At 45.4% G+C, this 21,318-nt stretch overlaps 1 protein-coding gene across 1 annotated transcript in view; it reads right to left on the reverse strand.

The window, feature by feature from the left end:
• The window catches only part of LOC124716722 (galactoside alpha-(1,2)-fucosyltransferase 2-like), a 188,992-nt gene that overhangs the window by 19,691 nt on the left and 147,983 nt on the right, over positions 1–21,318 (reverse strand). The window contains exon 4 of the mRNA XM_047243264.1: positions 18,211–18,435. Coding sequence (XP_047099220.1) covers positions 18,211–18,435 — 225 coding nt within the window. The remainder of the gene's footprint in view (positions 1–18,210; positions 18,436–21,318) is intronic.

Below are 21,318 nucleotides of genomic sequence, written 5' to 3' on the forward strand. Positions count from 1 at the left end.
AAGGATATCATACATGCAACAGACCATGAATGACGTTGGATGTAACACATACGTGGAAATGAAGAGGAAGGCAGACAGAAGAGAGGAATGGCGCTCTGCTGCAAACCAACCTCAGTGTTGAACACTAAAAGAAGACTGGTATAGCAGCGCTGTTTAATTTAAATGCTCATAAGGAAAAGTATATTTACCAGTATTAATGGAATGGCGCTCTGCTGCAAACCAACCTCAGTGTTGAACACTAAAAGAAGACTGGTATAGCAGCGCTGTTTAATTTAAATGCTCATAAGAAAAAGTATATTTACCAGTATTAATGGAAACAAAAACGTTTTGATTTACTTCTGTGTGAAACTAACACGAGAGAAGACTTATTGGTGTACAAAAGTCGCAGCACGGCGAAGCGCAAAATCAAGTCCGATCGCTGAATTCAGGCTACAGGGAAACAGTACAAGATGTGTCGGACGGACCACAGTTGACTCGCAGGAACTGAAATACTACGAAATGCGGAGGTAAAAGCCGATCTTGACTATTTTCAAACACATCGATACCAACATGTGTCCAGAAAAGACAAAGTACATAAACGTTAACATTGTACGTAGAAAAGGTCATTCAAAAACTTTTATCTAATGTTTCTTTCAGTTTCTGTGAGGGATCCCTTATTATTATCATACTTTTTTTTTTATTCGTTAGAGTGCTGCCCACCTTTGAAGTTCACGGCAGCCACGTTGAGCGCCTGATGAGTTATAGAGTGCGTGGCGCGAGCACGCGCTGTGTAGGATTTTCACGCACTGGGCTTACTCAGAAGTGACGTCAATATGACGTGTAAACGTCTGGCAACACATTTCTGGTAAGCCGAGCGTGACACTAACACCAGCTTCTCTCGTGGGTGGATGGACACTTGTAAACCGCGAAAACAGCAGCTAAATATTTCTCCCGCAGCAGTTGAAATTGTCCTCTTAGGTTCCTGCCTAAATACACCCTCGGAAATCGCAACATATTCTGAAATAAACAGTTTTAACGAGGAAGGGTATGAATTTTATCAGATGTCTGTAATCAGACAAAAGTCCGCAGCTCGTGGTCGTGCGGTAGCGTTCTCGCTTCCCGCGCCCGGGTTCCCGGGTTCGATTCCCGGCGGGGTCAGGGATTTTCACTGCCTCGTGATGACTGGGTGTTGTGTGATGTGTTTAGGTTGGTTAGGTTTAAATAGTTCTAAGTTCTAGGGGACTGATGACCATAGATGTTAAGTCCCATAGTGCTCTAGTGCTCAGAGCTCTAATCAGACAAAAGTCATAGTATGGAAGAAATTCATCCCTGAGAGTGCAGTCGTCTACGTAAATAGCATCGAATATCGTAGAACATACTTGTAATACATTTATAATAAAACCTTTTTTTTTTTTGTCACCAGCAGTCTACTGACTGGTTTGATGCGGCCCGCCACGAAGCCCTTTCCTGTGCTAACCTCTTCATCTCAGAGTAGCACTTGCAACCTACGTCCTCAATTATTTGCTTGACGTATTCCAATCTCTGTCTTCCTCTATAGTTTTTGCCCTCTACAGCTCCCACTAGTACCATGGAAGTCATTCCCTCATGTCTTAGCAGATGTCCTATCATCCTGTCCCTTCTCCTTATCAGTGTTTTCCACATATTTCTTTCCTCTCCGATTCTGCGTAGAACCTCCTCATTCCTTACCTTATCAGTCCACCTAATGTCCAACATTCGTCTATAGCACCACATCTCAAATGCTTCGATTCTCTTCTGTTCCGGGTTTTCCCACAGTCCATTTTTCACCACCATACAATGCTGTACAACAGACGTACATCCTCAGAAATGTCTTCCTCAAATTAAGGCCGGTATTTGATATTAGTAGACTTCTCTTGGCCAGAAATACCTTCTTTGCCATAGCGAGTCTGCTTTTGATGTCTTCCTTGCTCCGTCCGTCATTGGTTATTTTACTGCCTACGCAGCAGAATTGCTTAACTTCACTGACTTCGTGACCATCAATCCTGATGTTAAGTTTCTCGCTGTTCTCATTTCTACTACTTCTCATTACCTTCGTCTTTCTCCGATTTACTCTCAAACCATACTGTGTACTCATTAGACTGTTCATTCCGTTCAGCAGATCATTTAATTCTTCGTCACTTTCACTCAGGATAGCAATGTCATCAGCGAATCGTATCACTGATATCCTTTCACCTTGTATTTTAATTCCGCTGTTGAATCTTTCATTTATTTCCATCATTGCTTCCTCGATGTAGAGATTGAAGAGTAGGGGCGAAAGGCTACAGCCTTGTCTTACACACTTCTTAATACGAGCACTTCGTTCTTGATCGTCCACTCTTATTATTCCCTCTTGGTTGTTGTACATATTGTATATGACCCGTCTCTCCCTACAGCTTACCCCTACTTTTTTCAGAATCTCGAACAGCTTGCACCATTTTCTATTGTCGAACGCTTTTTCCAGGTCGACAAATCCTATGAAAGTGTCCTGATTTTTCTTTAGCCCTGCTTCCATTATTAGCAGTAACGTTAGAATTGCCTCTCTCGTCCCTTTACTTTTCCTAAGGCCAAACTGATCGTCACCTAGCGCATTCTCATTTTTCTTTTCCATTCTTCTGTATATTATTCTTGTAAGCAGCTTCGATGCATGAGCTGTTAAGCTGATTGTGCGATAATTCTCGCACCTGTCAGCTCTTGCCGTCTTCGGAATTGTGTGGATGATGCTTTTCCGAATGGTGCAAGCTGTTCGAGATTCTGAAAATAGTAGGGGGAAAGGTATAGGGAGAGACGGGTCATATACAATATGTACAACAACCAAGAAGGAATAATAAGAGGGGACAATCAAGAACGAAGTGCTCGTATTAAGAAGGGAGTAAGACAATGTAGTGTCGGTAGCTGGACCGACACCGTGATGTGGATTGCTGAAAAAGAAAGCTTGACTACGCGGTAGCCGATAGTGCACGGCATACAGCAGACGGGCGTGAAGTCTGGAACATGAGAACTTATAAATGAATATGAAGAAAAGTATGTAGATGCTTTTTACTTAACTTTTATTGATTCCTTGGAATACATCTCTCTTGAATACTCGTAAGCTATAGGCACTGATACAAATGGCTCCTTGTTAGTTCGTAGCCATTAACTTCTGATGGCTATTCTGTCTCTCGGCTAATGAGAGAGAAAGGCTTCGTACAACTGGGCGATAGCTAGGTTCGCGTACAACTGGGCGGTAGCTTGGTTCTCGTACAACTGGGGCGATTGCTCTCTCGTATCACGAGACCTGCCTTGGTGGTGGCGCTAGGTCTGCGATCACAGTGGCGACACGCGGGTCCGACATGTACTACATGGACCGCGGCCGATTTAAGCTACCACCTAGCAAGTATGGTGTCTGGCAGTGACACCACATTCCTCCCCCGCAAATCGGCGAACGGTCGTGTAATAAGGCTTCCGCCCGCCGTGGGGAGGACCACATGTTGACGTATGCGATGAGGTGGGGAGCCTAACAACAGGCGAGGCTGTGCCACCCGCACCCGGCCATCCGGTCCGAGGGGAGCTAGGAAACGCCTGCAAAACTAGTCCAGGGTGCACGTCAACATGCGGTGTATGCGCCCGTAAAGAGACAGGAGGGAGTGAAGGGTCGACCTCCATTGCGTCGGGGTAGCCGACGCGCGATGACGTCATGTGGTCCGGAGCGGGCGGGCGTTCCATGGCGGAGGACAGCTGGTCACGGGAAGCGATCGGCGGCGCGTGACCCTGGAAGGCGCCTGGCGGCTGCAACGAAGCGTCGAACGCGGGCGGCGCCGGCGGGAGAACAAGCGGCGGCGGCGGCGGCTGCTGCTGCTGCGGCGGCGGCGGCGCGTCGCCATGGGGCAAAATGGAAGGCATCGTCGGTAACACCTGGGGATGAGGCGAGCCAGTAGATGGGTCCCCAGGGCGCTGACCGGACGGCACCGTCGCTGAAAGCAGACGGGGAGCGGCAGAACCCGAGCGACGACAGAGGCGCAGCTGATTGAGATGCCGACGCACCTCACCAGAGGCCCCCAAAACCAAATACATCGCGCGGCCGAGGCAGCGAAGAATGCGCCCTGCGAGCCAACGCCGTGAACCTCGATAGTTGCGATAAAATACAACGTCGCCTGGAGCAAAAGCAGGAGTGTGCCGCTGCGCAGGAACCTGATGCGGCGGATGCAGCAAAGACATCAAGGTGCGATGAGGACGACCGTGGAGCAACTCAGCCGGCGAGCGACCATCTCGGGGCTGAGAGCGATACGAAGACAAAAAGAGCAACAATGCGTCCTCCCGAGAATGCGACTCTTTCAATTTCAACATCTGTGACTTGAAAGTCCGGACCAAACGTTCAGCGGCACCGTTGGACTGAGGCGAAAACGGCGCGGATGTCAGATGTTGAATACCATTGGCCTGGCAGAAAGACTGGAATTCTGCGGACATGAATTGTGGGCCATTGTCGGAAACAATAGTCTGCGGAAGACCTTCAATGCAAAAGATAGCAGACAACGCTTGGATGGTGGCGGAGGACGTCGTGGAAGACATCCGGACAACAAAAGGAAAATTACTGAAGGCGTCGACCAGAACCAACCATCGAGCATTCCAGAATGGACCAGCAAAATCAATGTGCAAGCGTTGCCAAGGGGAAGTGGCTTTTGGCCACGCAAAGACTTTCCGCGGCGGTGCGGACTGTTGTTCGGCACACGCCGGGCACGAAGAACACATATTCGTAATCGCAGCATCGATTCCGAACCAAGTACAGTGCTGACGAGCAAGTTGTTTCGTTCGCACTATACCCCAATGTCCTTGGTGAAGAAGCCGTAAAACAGAGGACTGTAACGAACGTGGGACCACGACTCTGGACTGATCATTATCAGAACGCAACAACAAAACACCACGTCGAACAAAAAGTCTCTCCTTGTGAGCAAAAAATCGGCGAACCAACGGATCCTCGATCCGAGACTTTGACAAAGGCCATTGCGTAGCAACAAAACGTAAAACAGTAGCAAGGACAGGGTCAGCAGCTGTGGCTGTAGCGACACGACGAAAATCAATCGGAAACGATTCGACCACTTCATCGGTTTCCGAATCAATGAACATGCAAGCAAGTTCGGAAGAATCGAATGCTTTATCCTCAGCAACAGGCAAACGGGACAACGCATCGGCGTTTCCGTGCTTAGCAGTGGACCGATACAAGATATCGTAGCGGTACTGCGAGAGGAAAATAGACCAGCGAATGAATTTCTGCGCTGTACGTGGAGGTACAGGCTTGGTCGGATGAAAAAGCGATGTCAAAGGTTTGTGGTCTGTGATGATGGTAAAGTGACGACCATACAAGAAATCATGGAACTTAGTAACACCAAACACGAGAGCCAAAGCTTCTTTCTCTATCTGTGAATAATTTCTTTGCGCAGACGAGAGCAATTTGGACGCAAAGGCAATAGGGCGATCATGGGAGCCAACTTTGTGCGCAAGCACAGCACCGATCCCGAAATCCGATGCATCTACCATCAACAAAAGGGGTTTCTGGGGATCGAAAGGCGTAAGGCAAGTATTAGAAAGCAACGCCGATTTCAACTGGCGAAAGGCGCGTTCACATTCCGTCGTCCAGACGAACGGAACACCTGTACGGCGTAAGCGATGAAGCGGAGCTGAAATGAAAGAGGCATTGCGCACATTCACTCACACCTTGTGATTCTACATTGTTCAATGTTCTTGCGACCTCCTGACGCAATGCGTGGGGAACATTGCGCGCCCTGAAAAATTTCGGTTGCGCGTGGACCTTTAGTTCTAAATGTGCTTCATAGTTTTTAGCGCAACCTAAGCCCGGTGCAAAAATGTCTGCAAATTCGTCACACAGCCGAGAAACACTGTCTGGAGGCACAGTCTGATTCACAGATAGGACCTGATTTACAATAGACATGTTAAACAACTTAAATAAATCGAGACCAAACAAGTTCACTGCAGAAGAAGAACGAAGAACGTAAAATGACACAAGTTTTGTTTGTCCCTTGAATGTTGCAAGAAGGCTGCACTGTCCTAACACAGGAATTTTCTGTCCGGAATATGTAGTTAGCTTAACATCTGCGGCACGCAACGGAGGTGCGCCCAGTTGTTTGTATGTGTCGTGATTGAGCAATGAAACTGCAGCTCCGGTATCGAGCTGGAATGGTATCACTTTGCCTTCAAAGTCTAAGTCCACAAAAAGTTTATTGTCCTGCTGACGACAAGAGCGACTGTTTTGTGCAATTGGAACAGACACTGGTACAGAATCACTTGCTAATTGACGTGATTTCCGGCGACGTCGACGCACAGTTTTTGTGGGACGATCACTGTCACTGTTAGAGAAAGTGTCACTGGACGAAGTGGAATTAACGACATGAATGTCCATAGGCGAAGGTCCACGAGCCTGAGTGTCCTTGGTTCGATTCCGGCGCGAAGCAAAGGGCCTGGAATGATTGTGAGTGTCTGATCTGAGCTTTTTCTGGCAAACACTTTGAACATGTCCTTTCTTATTGCAGAAAAAGCAAAGAGCTTGGCGTGACGGGCAATGTTCACGCGAATGTCTAGTAGCACACCGCGGGCATGATTTCACTACATGTGTGTGCTGGCGCGGCACACCTGGCTTAGCGCGCGGCGTCAGCTGTGCGGACGGCCGCGAGGGCAGTTGACCGGGCCGCGTTGCGCGACCGCGCCCGGCGGGCCGGTTAATGTTACACACAGCTGGCGAAGTTTCAAAAGATTCCTGAGCACAGTCAAGTGTGTCCTGTCTATCCAATATGTCTATCACTTGTTGAAGGGAGGGATTAACCAGTTTCAAAATTTGCTCCCGTATGCGAACATCAGAAACGTTCTGTGCAATTGCATCACGCACCATTGTATCTGAATAAGAAAGACCACAGTCACATTCAAAGGCACAGTCCCTAGTAAGTCCTTGCAATGTTGCTACCCACTCCCTATTAGTTTGACCGGCCGTACGTTTTGTACGAAAGAACGTATACCGTTTTGCAACCACATTAACTGTTTCTTTGAAATAGGCATCTAATGCAGACAAAATTTCCTCGTATGACAAAGTTGCTACGTCGCGGCGGGGAAACAATTTCACTATCACACGGTATGTGGACACACCGACACAAGAAAGCAAAAACGGCTGCCGCTCATTACCTTGAATTCTGTAGGCAGCAAGGTGGAAGGCGAACTGACGAGACCACTCTTGCCACGTCTCATCGGCTGCCACGTATGGTCGAAAGGGAGGTGCAACAGCGTTCAGTGGCAGCGGTAGCGAAGAAGCGGCGGCGGCCGCATCGGTGTGCATCGCACGTTGACCCTGGACGAGTTGTCCAAGGGCATCCAGTAACGCCTGCGTCTGCTGAGTCTGCAAGCGATAAAATTCGGACAGTACATCTGGAGAATGTGGCGAAGCCATGACACAAATAAATGTAAGCAATCAGAAATAAATGTAAGCAATCAGAACACTTGAAATCGGCCAATGGTGCAAATGAATTAATACAAACTCTTTATCTCGTCGCCAATAAATGTAGTGTCGGTAGCTGGACCGACACCGTGATGTGGATTGCTGAAAAAGAAAGCTTGACTACGCGGTAGCCGATAGTGCACGGCATACAGCAGACGGGCGTGAAGTCTGGAACATGAGAACTTATAAATGAATATGAAGAAAAGTATGTAGATGCTTTTTACTTAACTTTTATTGATTCCTTGGAATACATCTCTCTTGAATACTCGTAAGCTATAGGCACTGATACAAATGGCTCCTTGTTAGTTCGTAGCCATTAACTTCTGATGGCTATTCTGTCTCTCGGCTAATGAGAGAGAAAGGCTTCGTACAACTGGGCGATAGCTAGGTTCGCGTACAACTGGGCGGTAGCTTGGTTCTCGTACAACTGGGGCGATTGCTCTCTCGTATCACGAGACCTGCCTTGGTGGTGGCGCTAGGTCTGCGATCACAGTGGCGACACGCGGGTCCGACATGTACTACATGGACCGCGGCCGATTTAAGCTACCACCTAGCAAGTATGGTGTCTGGCAGTGACACCACAGACAAGGCTGTAGCTTTTCGCCCCTACTCTTCAATCTGTACATCGAGGAAGCAATGATGGAAATAAAAGGAAGGTTCAAGAGTGGAATTAAAATACAAGGTAAAAGGATATCAATGATACGATTCGCTGATGACATTGCTATCCTGAGTGAAACGGAAGATGAATTAAATGATCTGCTGAACGGAATGACCAGTCTAATGAGTACACAGTATGGTTTGAGAGTAAATCGGAGAAAGACGAAGGTAATGAGAAGTAGTAGAAATGAGAACAGCGAGAAAGTTAACATCAGGATTGATGGTCACTAAGTTAATGTAGTTAAGGAATTCTGCTACCAAGGCAGTAAAATAACCAATGACGGATGGAGCAAGGAGGACATCAAAAGCAGACTCGCTATGGCAAAGAAGGCATTTCTGGCCAAGAGAAGTCTACTAATATCAAATACCGGCCTTAATTTGAGGAAGAAATTTCTGAGGATGTACGTCTGGAGCGTAGCATTGTATGGTAGTGAAACATGGACTATGGGAAAACCGGAGCAGAAGAGAAACGAAGCATTTGAGATATGGTGCTATAGACGAATGTTGAAAATTAGGTAGACTGATAAGGTAAGGAATGAGGAGGTTCTACGCAGAATCGGAGAGGAAAGGAATATGTGGAAAACACTGATAAGGAGAAGGGACAGGATGATAGGACATCTGCTAAGACATGAGGAAATGACTTCCATGGTACTAGAGGGAGCTGTAGAGGGCAAAAACTGTAGAGGAAGACAGAGATTGGAATACTTAAAGCAAATAATTGAGGACGTGGGTTGCAAGTGCTACTCTGAGACGAAGAGGTTAGCAGCACAGTAGACTGATGAAAAAAAAAAAAAAAAAACCTCAAGCCATTAAGAGGACTGCTGCACTTCCTTTCTGGACATGGACCGTACCCAGCAAAGCTATGCCGGTTCTGGAAGTGAGCTACACCAGCGTGTGACTGTGGGGCCACACAGGGCACCCCAGACCATGCGGTGTATGAGTGCAACCTCTTCGACGACGTATCGGCACAACTAATACAACAGCTACCAAATCACGACACGTACCACCATTTTCAAAACCTAAATAAACTTGCCAATGAAATATCGAGCAAAGTTTTAAAAGAATTCTTAGGGAACAATCAATAATAGATTAAACTGGATTTAGACTCCATACACCTATCCTGTTCCACCAGGGCGTAGATTTGGCCAGCCGCTTCACGGCTGGGGTCCGCCACATCCCCGGCGGGGGGGGGGGAGGGTGAACATTCCAACTGATCGAGGCACTCACCGGACATGACAGAAGGAATTAGGTTAGACGTAGGATAGGATAGGATAAGCCCATTAGCATAGAACTGCAGTGATTCAAATATTCTGGGCCAGCCCGTTCCAGGGGCATGCCCACTGGAATTAGCTCGGTGGGCATGGCCAATAACGTAGGTTCATAACATGCTGGCACACCTGTTACGCTGTAGGTAGAATAGCTTAGTTAATACTCGTAAAGAAGTAAATAAAGAAAAACATCAGTAACTCTAAAAACACAGCAATAAAAGAAACCTGTTGAACAAGGCGCCAGTAGAACTTAGAAACGCCCATAGTTGAATAGAAATAACGCTAACATTCCTAGTAACTAATTAAGATAAGCTGCAGTATTTGTAACATAAGTATAAATTAGGACCCGCTAATGTATTAGGTGGCAGGTTAACATGCATCGTGTGGTTGAAGAATAAAGAATTTTTTGAAAAAGGAAAGGAAACAGGGTGACGTACTGCCGCTCCACCATTGTCATACAGCTGCACCTATGTAGAGAAACTTCAGTAGATTTGATTAATCAAAGTCTGCTCAGTGTCAGATCAATTCAGTTTGCGTTATCCACATTTTTAGGGCCAGAGTATTTGACTCACTGATCACCTAGTTAAAATGTCTTTGACAATCCACCCAGTGCAGTATTAAAGCATCTATTAATTGTTTAGGGCATTCAATCTGTAACTTGTTTAGCATAATTTATGTCTGGTTTAAAAAAAAAAATGTTATTAGTCCACTAAATTTTGCCAACATTTTCAAACAATTAAATAGTCCAAACAAGTTACCTTTCAACCCCAGCATTTAATTACACAACCATGGAAAACCGCCAAAACACTAGATTAGGGCTTCCACTGTACCAGACCAATAGTGCTTAATGTCCCACAGGGCCCCAAAAAGTCATGGAACAGTTCACCATGTAACGAGACAGCACTCTACACATTAAGCTATACGAGCAGGTCAGACCACTGGAAAATAACAATCACAAAGAAATACTTGCAGCGAAGATTTTGGGAAACAGCCTTTCATAAATGAGTGATACAGACTTAATATACCCTGGTGTCGTACTTTTTATGTGATATAAGAAACGTGAAGTACATCAATCATGAAATAGAGCATTTTATTGAACGACATTGCCCACAGTACGCTTGTAGGCGCACGGCTCTATGATAGAAGAGCGACTGGGATGCACCTTCTTCATCCCCTCTAATGACACGTATGATTGTGCTTCCACCTGAATCCTCTGCCTAAATAGCGCAGCTACTGGCCATAATAGAGGGCATTTGTTATGCATCACAGATATTTAAGTTCATATTGATACTAATGAACTTTTGCAGAAATTATAATTTCACAGATTCGACAAGCAGACTAACAGATACATTTAGGATGTATTGGAGGCCATCACAGAAGCAATGAAAAATGACACAGACTTTCATTTGCTGTGCATGAAAGGACATCATGGAATTTTCCGTAATGAAGTAGTCGACCTCCTAGGAAAAAGAAGAGCTAGTGAATGACAGTTTCGTCTAACAGCACTGGCTCATAATGATTTCAAACCTACGATCAAGAAAGCTGCTTACCATAAATGGAATCCTGAATGGCATGTATCTCAGCAACAGAAGGCGAGACACGTAGTTTCTATAACTCCTCTGCTGTGCTTCCGCTATTTGAAGTTAAGAAAACGTCATCTAATGCACGTCATTTGTAAGAGGCTGGGACATGCATGAAACACCGCACCTTTACATCGACTAAAAGTTCCAGTTTATGGACAATGTGATGAGGATCCTCTCTCTTGCTATTTTGAACGTAGCAATCGAGTGAATATGAAAACCAAGTGTGTGGTTTTCGAAGGTTGTGGGTTGCATAAAACACATTGCTAAGGGCAGCTAAATCAACCTGTGTATTACGGTGGTCCTTATTTTTAGGATTTTATATTTCTTCGTGCGCGCACCTTAATTTCTTTTGCAGTGGCCAAGAAGTTGCATCATGTTGCGTTAGGTACCTTCAGTTTAGCGTCGGTTTTCCTTTGTTGACGTTGTAAATGTTTACACTACTGGCCATTAAAATTGCTACACCACGAAGATGACGTGCTAGAGACGCGAAATTTAGTCAACAGGAAGAAGATGCCATGATATGCAAATGATTAGCTTTTCAAAGCATTCACACAAGGTTGGCACCGATGGCGACACCTACAACGTGTTGACATGAGGAAAGTTTCCAACCGATTTCCCATACACAAACAGCAGTTGACCGGTGTTGCCTGGTGGACCGTTGTTGTGATGCCTCGTTTAAGGAGGAGAAACGCGTACCATCACGTATCCGACTTTGATAAAGGTCGGAATGTAGCCTATCGCGATTGCGGTTTATCGTATGACAACATTGCTGCTCGCTTTGGTTGAGATCCAATGACTGTTAGCAGAATATGGAACCGGTGGGATCAGGAGGGTAATACGGAACGCCGTGCTGGATCCCAACGGCCTCGTATCACTAGCAGTCGAGATGACAGGCATCTTATCCGCATGGCTGTAACGGATCGTGCAGCCACGTCTCGACCCGTGAGTCAACAGATGGGGACGTTTGCAAGACAACAACCATCTGCAGGAACAGTTTGACGACGTTTGCAGCAGCATGGTCTATCAGCTCGGAGACAATGGCTGCGGTTACAGCACCTTGACTCTGCAACACAGACAGAAGCGCCTGCGATGGTGTACTCAAAGACGAACCTGGGTGCACGAATGGCAAAACGTCATTTTTTTGGATGAATCCAGGTTCTGTTTACAGCATCATGATGGTCGCACTCGTGTTTGGCGACATCGCGGTGAACGCACATTGGAAGCGTGTATTCGTCATCGACATACTGGCGTATCACCCGGCGTGATGGTATGGGGTGCCATTGGTTACACGTCTCGGTCACCTCTTGTTCGCATTGACGGCACTTTGAACAGTGGACGTTACATTTCAGATGTGTTACGACCCCTGGCTCTACCCTTCATTCGATCCCTGCGAAACCCTACATTTCAGCAGGATAATGCTCGACCGCATGTTGAAGGGTCTTTCTGGATGCTGAAAACGTTCGACTGCTGCCCTGGCGAGCACATTCTCCAGATCTCTCACCAACTGAAAACGTCTGGTCAATGGTGGCCGAGCATCTGGCTTGTCACAATACGCCAGTCACTACTTTTGATGAACTGTTGTATCGTGTTGATGCTGCATGGGCAGCTGTACCTGTACACAGCATCCAAGCTCTGTTTGACTCAATGCCCAGTCGTATCAACGCCGTTATTACGGCCAGAGGTGGTTGTTCTGAGTACTGATTTCTCAGAATCTATGCACCCAAATTTCGTGAAAATGTAACCACATGTCAGTTCTAGTATAATATATTTGTCCAATGAATACCCGTTCATCATCTGCATTTCTTCTTGGTGTAGCAATTTTGATGGCCAGTAGTGTATTTACCTCATGGCGAGTAGATTAAAAATAGCAACAGAGTTATTTATTTAGTTGGTGAAGTTAAGAACCAGATCAATGGACATAAATTATCATCTAATCGGCAAGTTTTGTCCGTCTTGTTTTATAACATAGGCGAAGTGAATCTGACTGTCAGTGAAAATGTTAATTTAATCTAGAGTGAATGTGCAATATTATGGGAAACGGCTAGTCTCTCTACAAGGGCTCTACTTCATTATACAAAGAAACTTACAGACTTGCATACAGAGTGGCGCAATCTGCAATAAAGTGCTCATAGAAAGACAAAAACTCACAAACAACGAAATGCTATATTTTCTGCAAATCTAAATAATCACTTCTGTGTTGTGCATGCTAATGTTTTGACTATGATCAAAATAGTAGAAGATAAACTCTTTTTATTATATCAAGGAGAGCCCAGCAAAAGAGGTAATCTTGGTGATGCCGACTGGAAGACTGGTACATATTTGGAGGCAAAAGAGGAAAGGGTGAGGATTAGGGTTACGAAAGAGGAATGAAAGAATATGAAGTACAAGAAAGCAGGGTCTCAAGGCAGTACTCGAGAACTCTTTATTCAATGTTAATTGAATAAAGGGTTCTCGAGTTTCCAGCTGAGTTAAGCAATTAAAATTCCACGAGCTTTCGGCCTAGCACCTGTTGGCCATCGTTAAGTGATATGACAACGGCCAAGGTGTACTCGTGCAATTTTAATTGCTAGACGCGGCTGTAAATCCGAGAACTTTATTCAAGGAGTATGAAGAGTTATAACAGCTCAGAGTTTTTGGAAACTACTACTGATACGTCTGAAGAAATTGTTGAAGTGAGTGATTCTGATGCTGGTGGGTTTTTTACAGAACCCTCCACGAGTTCGATTCAAAGACATCGAAAGCAATTCAGAAAGAAGAAGGCAGAAAGTATTAAGGATTCATTTAAAGAGGGGAATCCTAATTTGTCACTGTTCATTGGAACAGAAAGCTGGTACCGGCATTAAACATGAGGTATTCAAGAACTGAAGGGTAATCAGTCGTCATCATGTATGGAAATCAAGAATGATTAATTGGCGTGCCTGCATTACCGAATTATAGCAGGAAAGAACAAAAATGAAAAGTTTGGAATGCCATAAGAGTTTGAGGACCGGCCAAGAAAGTTCAGATTCTTCGTTGTGACACCACCGATTCCGACACAGGTTGTGTCAGTGGAGTGGCCATTACTTTCCTGAAACAGTTTGCAAGAAGAGAGATACTGTTTTTCCGTTGGTGTCATCATATGGAGGAGCTAGCGTTATGGAGTGTGTTCTAAAATGAGTTATTCCAAATAGCAGTTAGTCCGGATGATACGTTTAAAACAAACTTAGGGAAAAATGGAATGGGATGGAAAAAGCAAATTATGAAACAGACATGAACATTTACTTGAGGATTTCAACGATGTAGAAACTGATGAAGCACCAACTTATTCCGAAAACTTCTGAAACAAGAACACGTGAAAGATGATTACTGTGTACTCCTTGAATTCTGCGAACAACTATCGACTTGAATCCACAAGTAAGCCTGCCTGGTGCTTTGTTTCATGCAAGGTAGAGATTCAAAGGACTTTATTAATTGAAGATGTTCCTCTTTCCTTCTCAGCTATCCCTCAGTGTTAGTGAATTGGATGGCCTGAGGAACACTTCTTTCTTTGCGCTAAAAGTATAAGCAGAACGGTAGTTTCTGGGTTGACCATCAAATGGAGAACCTTATAATGACTTTTACTTTTTAAAAGAATTGAAACTGTACGAAAAAGTAAATGGCAAGTGTTTCTTCAAGTGCTCCAAAGAAGTTTTCTCAGCACTTATAGTATTTAAACGTAGGTATTTGTCTGTTATCACTGTTTGATGACAACGTTAACAATGACACTAAGACGCTCTGGCTAGAAATCTGCAGTGGGGCAACTTTGAGGACCAAAAGGAGGTACATTGTTATACCTATTGCAGTTACAAAGCTTTTCAGCATATTTGCTTTCTGACCTAACATAATTGTATAAATACAAATCTAGTAGTTTTGCAACGGTTATTCAGAATCTATCAAAATATTTACTAACACATAGTGTTTTGTATCCCCACATTGTCACAGAGAAGGAAACTGATGAGTTCATTCCCAAGCATTGATTTAGATTTGATATCACAGGGAGAGGAGTGAATTTAATACAAGATTTCAATGGCCTATTAGCGGCTGATGAAGAACAAAAAGCATTCATTTTGCGATGTGTGCAAAATCACCTGAGATGATACCCTGATTCTGAAAGAAAGACACTGAAAAGAAAATTGTGCTAAAACTAGTATTGATTCATGTTGCATTCACGCATTTTGTGCCTTTTGTTACTTAGTAATACTTCAATTTCTTCAATTTAAATGTATTTAAGGATATTTGTGAAACATATATAGCTTTATTTCAATTGTTTGTGCCAGTAGAACAATACAAACACTTTTTTCAGTATTTAAGTCTTTTTCAGATTTTTAAGTCTGTTGTACCATCGGTTAATATTAATTAATTGTTTTGAAATTGGGCATATTATCAAAACATGTCAAGAGTTAAGAACGTAGGAGATGCGCACTCAAATCACTTGACATTGTCATGTAATACCCATTTAAGGACCACCCTAATATACACTGAAGGGCCAAAGAAACTGGTACACCTGCCTAACATCGTGCAGGGCCATCGCGAGCACGCAGAAATGCCGCAACACGACGTGGCATGGGCTCGGCTAATGCCTGAAGTAGTTCTGGAGGGAACTGACACCATTAATCCTACAGGAGTGTCCATAAATCCGTAAGAGATTTCTTCTGAATAGCAAGTTGCAAGGCGTCCCAGATATGCTCAATAATGTTCATGTCTGGGGAGTTTGGTGGGCAGCGGAAGTGTTTAACTCAGAGCAGTGTTATTGGAGCCACTCTGTAGCAATTCTGGGCGTGTGGGGCGTATCATTGTTCTGCTGGAAATGCCCAAGTCCGTCGGAGTGCACAATGGACATGAATGGGTGCAGGTGATAAGTCAGGATGCTTACGAACGTGTCACCTGTTCTGAGTCGTATCTAGACTATCAGGTGTCCCATTTCACTCCAACTGTACACCCCCCAGACCATTACAGATCCTCCAACAGCTTGAACAGTCCCCTGCTGACATGCAAGGTCCATGGATTCATGAGTTTGTCCCCATGCCCGTACACGTCTATCTGCTCAATACAATTTCAAACGAGACTCGTTCGACCAGGCACCGTGTTTCCAGTCATCAACAGTCCAGTGTCTTGCTGTCATCAAGGGTACACGAGTGGATCCTTCAGCTCCGAAAACCGGTATAGATGATGTTTCGTTGAATGGATCACACGCTGAACTTGTTGATGGGGCAGCACTGAAGTTTGAAGCAATTTGCGGAAGGTTTGCAGTTCTGTCACTATGAACAATTCTCTTTAGTCATCACTGATCCCGGTCTTGCAGGATCTTTTTCCGGTCGCAGCGATGTCCGAGATTTGATGTTTTGCCGGATTCATTATATTCACGGTACACTCGTGAAATGGTCGTACGGGCAAATCCCCATTGCATGGCTACCTCGGAGATGTTGTGTCCCATCGCTCGTGTGCCTACTACAGCACCACGTTCAAACTCACTTAAATCTTGATAACCTGCCATTGTAGAAGCAGCAACCGACCTAACAACTGCGCCAGACACTTGTTGTCTTATATAGGCGTTGCCCACCGCAGTGTCGCATCCTGCCTGTTTACGTATCTCTGTATTTGAATTCGCTTGCCTATACCAGTTTCTTTGGCGCTTGAGAGTGTATCTATCCCCTACTGAAGATAGGCCTCCTCCATATGTTTCCATTGTCTTAAATAAGATACTCCACATGCAGTCATTAAAAAAACCTTTCATATACGAGGTTCATTCAAGTTCTAAGGCCTCCGATTTTTTTTCTAATTAACTACTCACCCGAAATCGATGAAACTGGCGTTACTTCTCGACGTAATCGCCCTGCAGACCACATTTTTCACAACGCTGACGCCATGATTCCATGGCAGCGGCGAAGGCTTCTTTAGGAGTCTGTTTTGACCACTGGAAAATCGCTGAGGCAATAGCAGCACGGCTGGTGAATGTGCGGCCATGGAGAGTGTCTTTCATTGTTGGAAAAAGCCAAAAGTCACTAGGAGCCAGGTCAGGTGAGCAGGGAGCATGAGGAATCACTTCAAAGTTGTTATCACGAAAAAACTGTTGCGTAACGTTAGCTCGATGTGCAGTTTCTTGGTGAAACAGCACACGCGCAGCCCTTCCCGGACGTTTTTGTTGCAGTGCAGGAAGGAATTTGTTCTTCAAAACATTTTCGTAGGATGCACCTGTTACCGTAGTGCCCTTTGGAACGCAATGGGTAAGGATTACGCCCTCTCTGTCCCAGAACATGGACACCATCATTTTTTCAGCACTGGCGGTTACCCGAATTTTTTTTGGTGGCGGTGAATCTGTGTGCTTCCATTGAGCTCACTGGCGCTTTGTATCTGGATAGAAAACTGGCATCCACGTCTCATCCATTGTCACAACCGACGAAAAGAAAGTCCCATTCATGCTGTCGTTGCGCGTCAACATTGCTTGACAACATGCCACACGGGCAGCCATGTGGTCGTCCGTCAGCATTCGTGGCACCCACCTGGATGACACTTTTCGCATTTTCAGGTCGTCATGCAGGATTGTGTGCACAGAACCCACAGAAATGCCAACTCTGGAGGCGATCTGTTCAACAGTCATTTGGCGATCCCCCAAAGCAATTCTCTCCACTTTCTCGATCGTGTCGTCAGACGGGCTTGTGCGAGCCCGAGGTTGTTTCGGTTTGTTGTCACACGATGTTCTACCTTCATTAAACTGTCGCACCCACGAACGCACTTTCGACACATCCATAACTCCATCACCACATGTCTCCTTCAACTGTCGATGAATTTCAATTGGTTTTACACCAGGCAAATTCAGAAAACGAATGATTGCACGCTGTTCAAGTAAGGAAAACGTCGCCATTTTAAGTATTTAAAACAGTTCTCATACTCGCCGCTGGCGGTAAAATTCCATCTGCCGTACGGTGCCGCCATCTCTGGGACGTATTGACAATGAACGTGGCCTCATTTTAAAACAATGCGCATGTTTCTCCAGTCCGGAGAAAAAAAATCGGAGGCCTTAGAACTTGAATGCACCTCCTATTTCACTATTCACAATGTTGAATGTATTCTGTCAGTTTCCTTTGAATCGAAGTTTTGTGTTAACTCTCTACAGTTCTAACAACTGCTGGCTGTGTAGTCAATGAATAAACTAATAAAATTTTATAAAGGTCTCATCAGGTGTTCCTTGTTGCACCACCACTCTGTAACTTACTGAGGCATTCCTGTTGAGGGCAGGCAGCAGATGCTGTTGGCACCACTTGCTGTCATCGCTGGTGACTGCGAAGGCGACAGCGGCGCACTCGCTGTACAGGTCTGCCAACATGGCTGCAGCTGCGGCCTCGTAGTAGGCGGGGCCGGCCTCCTGCTGCAGGCCGAACCGCTTCCTCATGTATTGCCCGTAGTCCGTTCTGCGTACGTGAATCCCGACTGTGCACACCTGTGGGCAACATCTCCATCTCAGCAGACAGAAGGTCTAAGTAAAGACACTCGTCAAAGGGTACTGTAGTCTCTGCTGTAGGAGGAAATAACTTGCTCACTAGCTTAGGCTGAGTGTGGAGAAAATACATTCCCTGACAAAAGTAGTGAAGCATTCTGAAGACACCACCAGATGTAAATGTAACTTTGCACACGTACACACCATCAGTGAGTACAGAAATGATCAGATGATATTCCCTCTGAGGTGTAGGACAGACACTTCAGTGCATTAGCATTGTTTGTGTTTAGTGCTGATGGAATATGTATGGGATGTGAACAGTGTGACATTGAATGAACATTGTGAAGGAGTCAGAGATGCCACGTACCCAGTAGCAACTGACGGAATTTGAAAGGTGCCTCGTTGTGGATCTCTATTTGGCTGGCTGGTGGAGTTGTGCAGTATCCAGATTCACGAGGCATTCAAATGCGACAGAGGCCCGATATGGATCGGCATGGGAGCGTGAGGGCAGACATAGTCTGTCGACAACATCTGACCACCAAAAAGGGAGGATGGCTATATCGTACACCAAGCACACATAACACCTTCACATCACCTGTGCCTGCCGACTGAGTACCAGTAATGGACTGACTGCAACGGTCTGTGTTATCCCACATCATTTGTCAGGGACTGTCAGCAACCAAACTGGGGAATCATTATCCAATGAATAGTCCACCATTAACACCACGACACAAACAGCCACATCCACGTGTTGTCACGACTGGAAAACATGGACTACTGACGAACAGTGTCACACTGCGTTCAGAGATCACGGTTGTGCATCGACTCAGACTACAGGCACCAGCGAGTACGGTAGTGACTTGGAGGGGGCTTCCAGTCTTCCAATGTTTTGGAGAGGCATCACAGTCTTTCTCCAGGCATCATGGTCCCCACACCATGTCAGATATTGTTTCAGGACAGGGCTGGAAGTGATTAAGGGTACTCTGATAGAACAATGGTACATCACACATGTGTGACCTGTCATGCAACAGTATCATGGTGCAATCAGTGCTGTGTTACACCTGTTTGTCATGGAGTTCAGTGCTGTCAGTCAAGGCTCGTAGTGACTGTGGGAACTCTGCCTCATATCACAGATATCCAGTGTCCTCATGTTTTACCTCTCATGTGACAGCATGTTCGTGTTGTTTTCAACATGACAATGCTGGTCCACACGTGAAAAGTGTCTCTATGAACTGTTTGTGTGACGTTGAGGTACGCCTACGACCTGTGAGGTCCCCAGATCTGTCCCCAGTAGAACATGTGTGTGATCAACTCAGATGTCAACTCTATCTCCATGCCAGTCTCCAGGATATAGAGGCTCGTAGCGTTGTCGACCATCTTGCTTCAGTAGAGGATATAACAGCCTTATGACAACCATCGCAACTGGATCAATATGTGCATCTGAGCCACAGGGCTGGAAAGTCACACTTATAAGTAGGCACATACTGCCAGGTTATTTTGTTAATCTGGCTCAATTTCGTAGTCACTAAAATAATACCATACATTTTCTCGACCAGTGAAGTTTCTTTTTTCTCTTCGCCTTTTGGTTTCATACTTTCTTTTTTGTCAGGCAGTGTAACTTGGTCCACACCTGCAGAGACGGCGTGCTAGGGGAGAGGACAACGGTAGAGGTGGGGATTCCATCGCTTGTACGGCCAGTGCATGTTGGGGGTGAGGCACTTCAACAACTGAAGCCTGCGTCCAAGAAGAACTTGTAACCTACGGGTACCAGGTTTGCAAACGATGAAAGTAACAGGTTATGCCAGTAGGACCAATAGTTGGACTAGTCAGTAGTCTATGTCTAGAGTACTAAGGAAGAAAATCAACACACAAACAACACAGATGGCTGCTTTTAATGGACAAAGGCAGAGCTCAGGACCCAACAGCAAACTAAGAAGGCCACCTGTTCAGTACAAAGGGGTCGAAAGGCACAATCGATTCGCACAGCACTGAGAATGAAAATGTGTTTCTACACATGGCGCAGGTTATTTTGTGCAAACTTTACAGTCGCGTTCTAGTTCAAATCGGCACACGTGCTTACCTCATAGTCAAATGGTTCAAATGGCTCTGAGCACTATGGAACTTAACTGCTGAGGTCATCAGTCCCCTAGAACTACTTAAACGTAACTAACCTAAAGACATCACACACATCCTTGCCCGAGGCAGGATTCGAACCTGCGAACGTAGCGGTCGCGCGGTTATAAACTGTAGTGCCTATAACCGCTCGGCCACACCGACCAGCTCCTCGTAGGCCAAGCACAGAAATCAACACGGGAAAATTGTTCGGCAAAAGCCTCAACGATGTTTTGCAAACTCATATGGCAGAGTGAAAATTCATTCCAGGCTCATAAACTTAATTCACAGTGTAAAGAAGAATGGACTGAAAGTGGTGAAAAAACGGGTGACAGAACGAGAAAACAAAATGTTAAGGTCGATGGTGTGTGAAATTACGGCAGGAGGAATACGAAGCAGACCACAGAACAGAGTGGTACACTATCTGGTCAAAAGTATATGCACCCCTTTGAGTGGACACTCATATGCGGTGTGTCATCCGCTGCATTTAATACGACTTCAGCTCTGCTGAGAAGATTTTAGTGAAGTGTTTATATGTCTCTGGAGGAGTGAGAGTCGATTGTTTCTCAAGAGAGTTTGGCATGAAGTCGATATTCTAACCCATCCCAAAGTTGCTTCGCGGGTTCAGGTTGGGACTTTGGGCAGGCCAGTAGAGTCGAGGAATGCTACCACCCACGACAGGTGTAGAGTCGTGCTGATACAACCAATATCTTCTACCTGTTCCTCAACAGTATGCAGCACACAACGCTGTAAGATTCGTTCATTTCCTCCAGC

Source organism: Schistocerca piceifrons, chromosome 9 (genome assembly GCF_021461385.2).
Source record: "Schistocerca piceifrons isolate TAMUIC-IGC-003096 chromosome 9, iqSchPice1.1, whole genome shotgun sequence".
Classification (NCBI taxonomy): Eukaryota; Metazoa; Arthropoda; class Insecta; order Orthoptera; family Acrididae; genus Schistocerca; species Schistocerca piceifrons.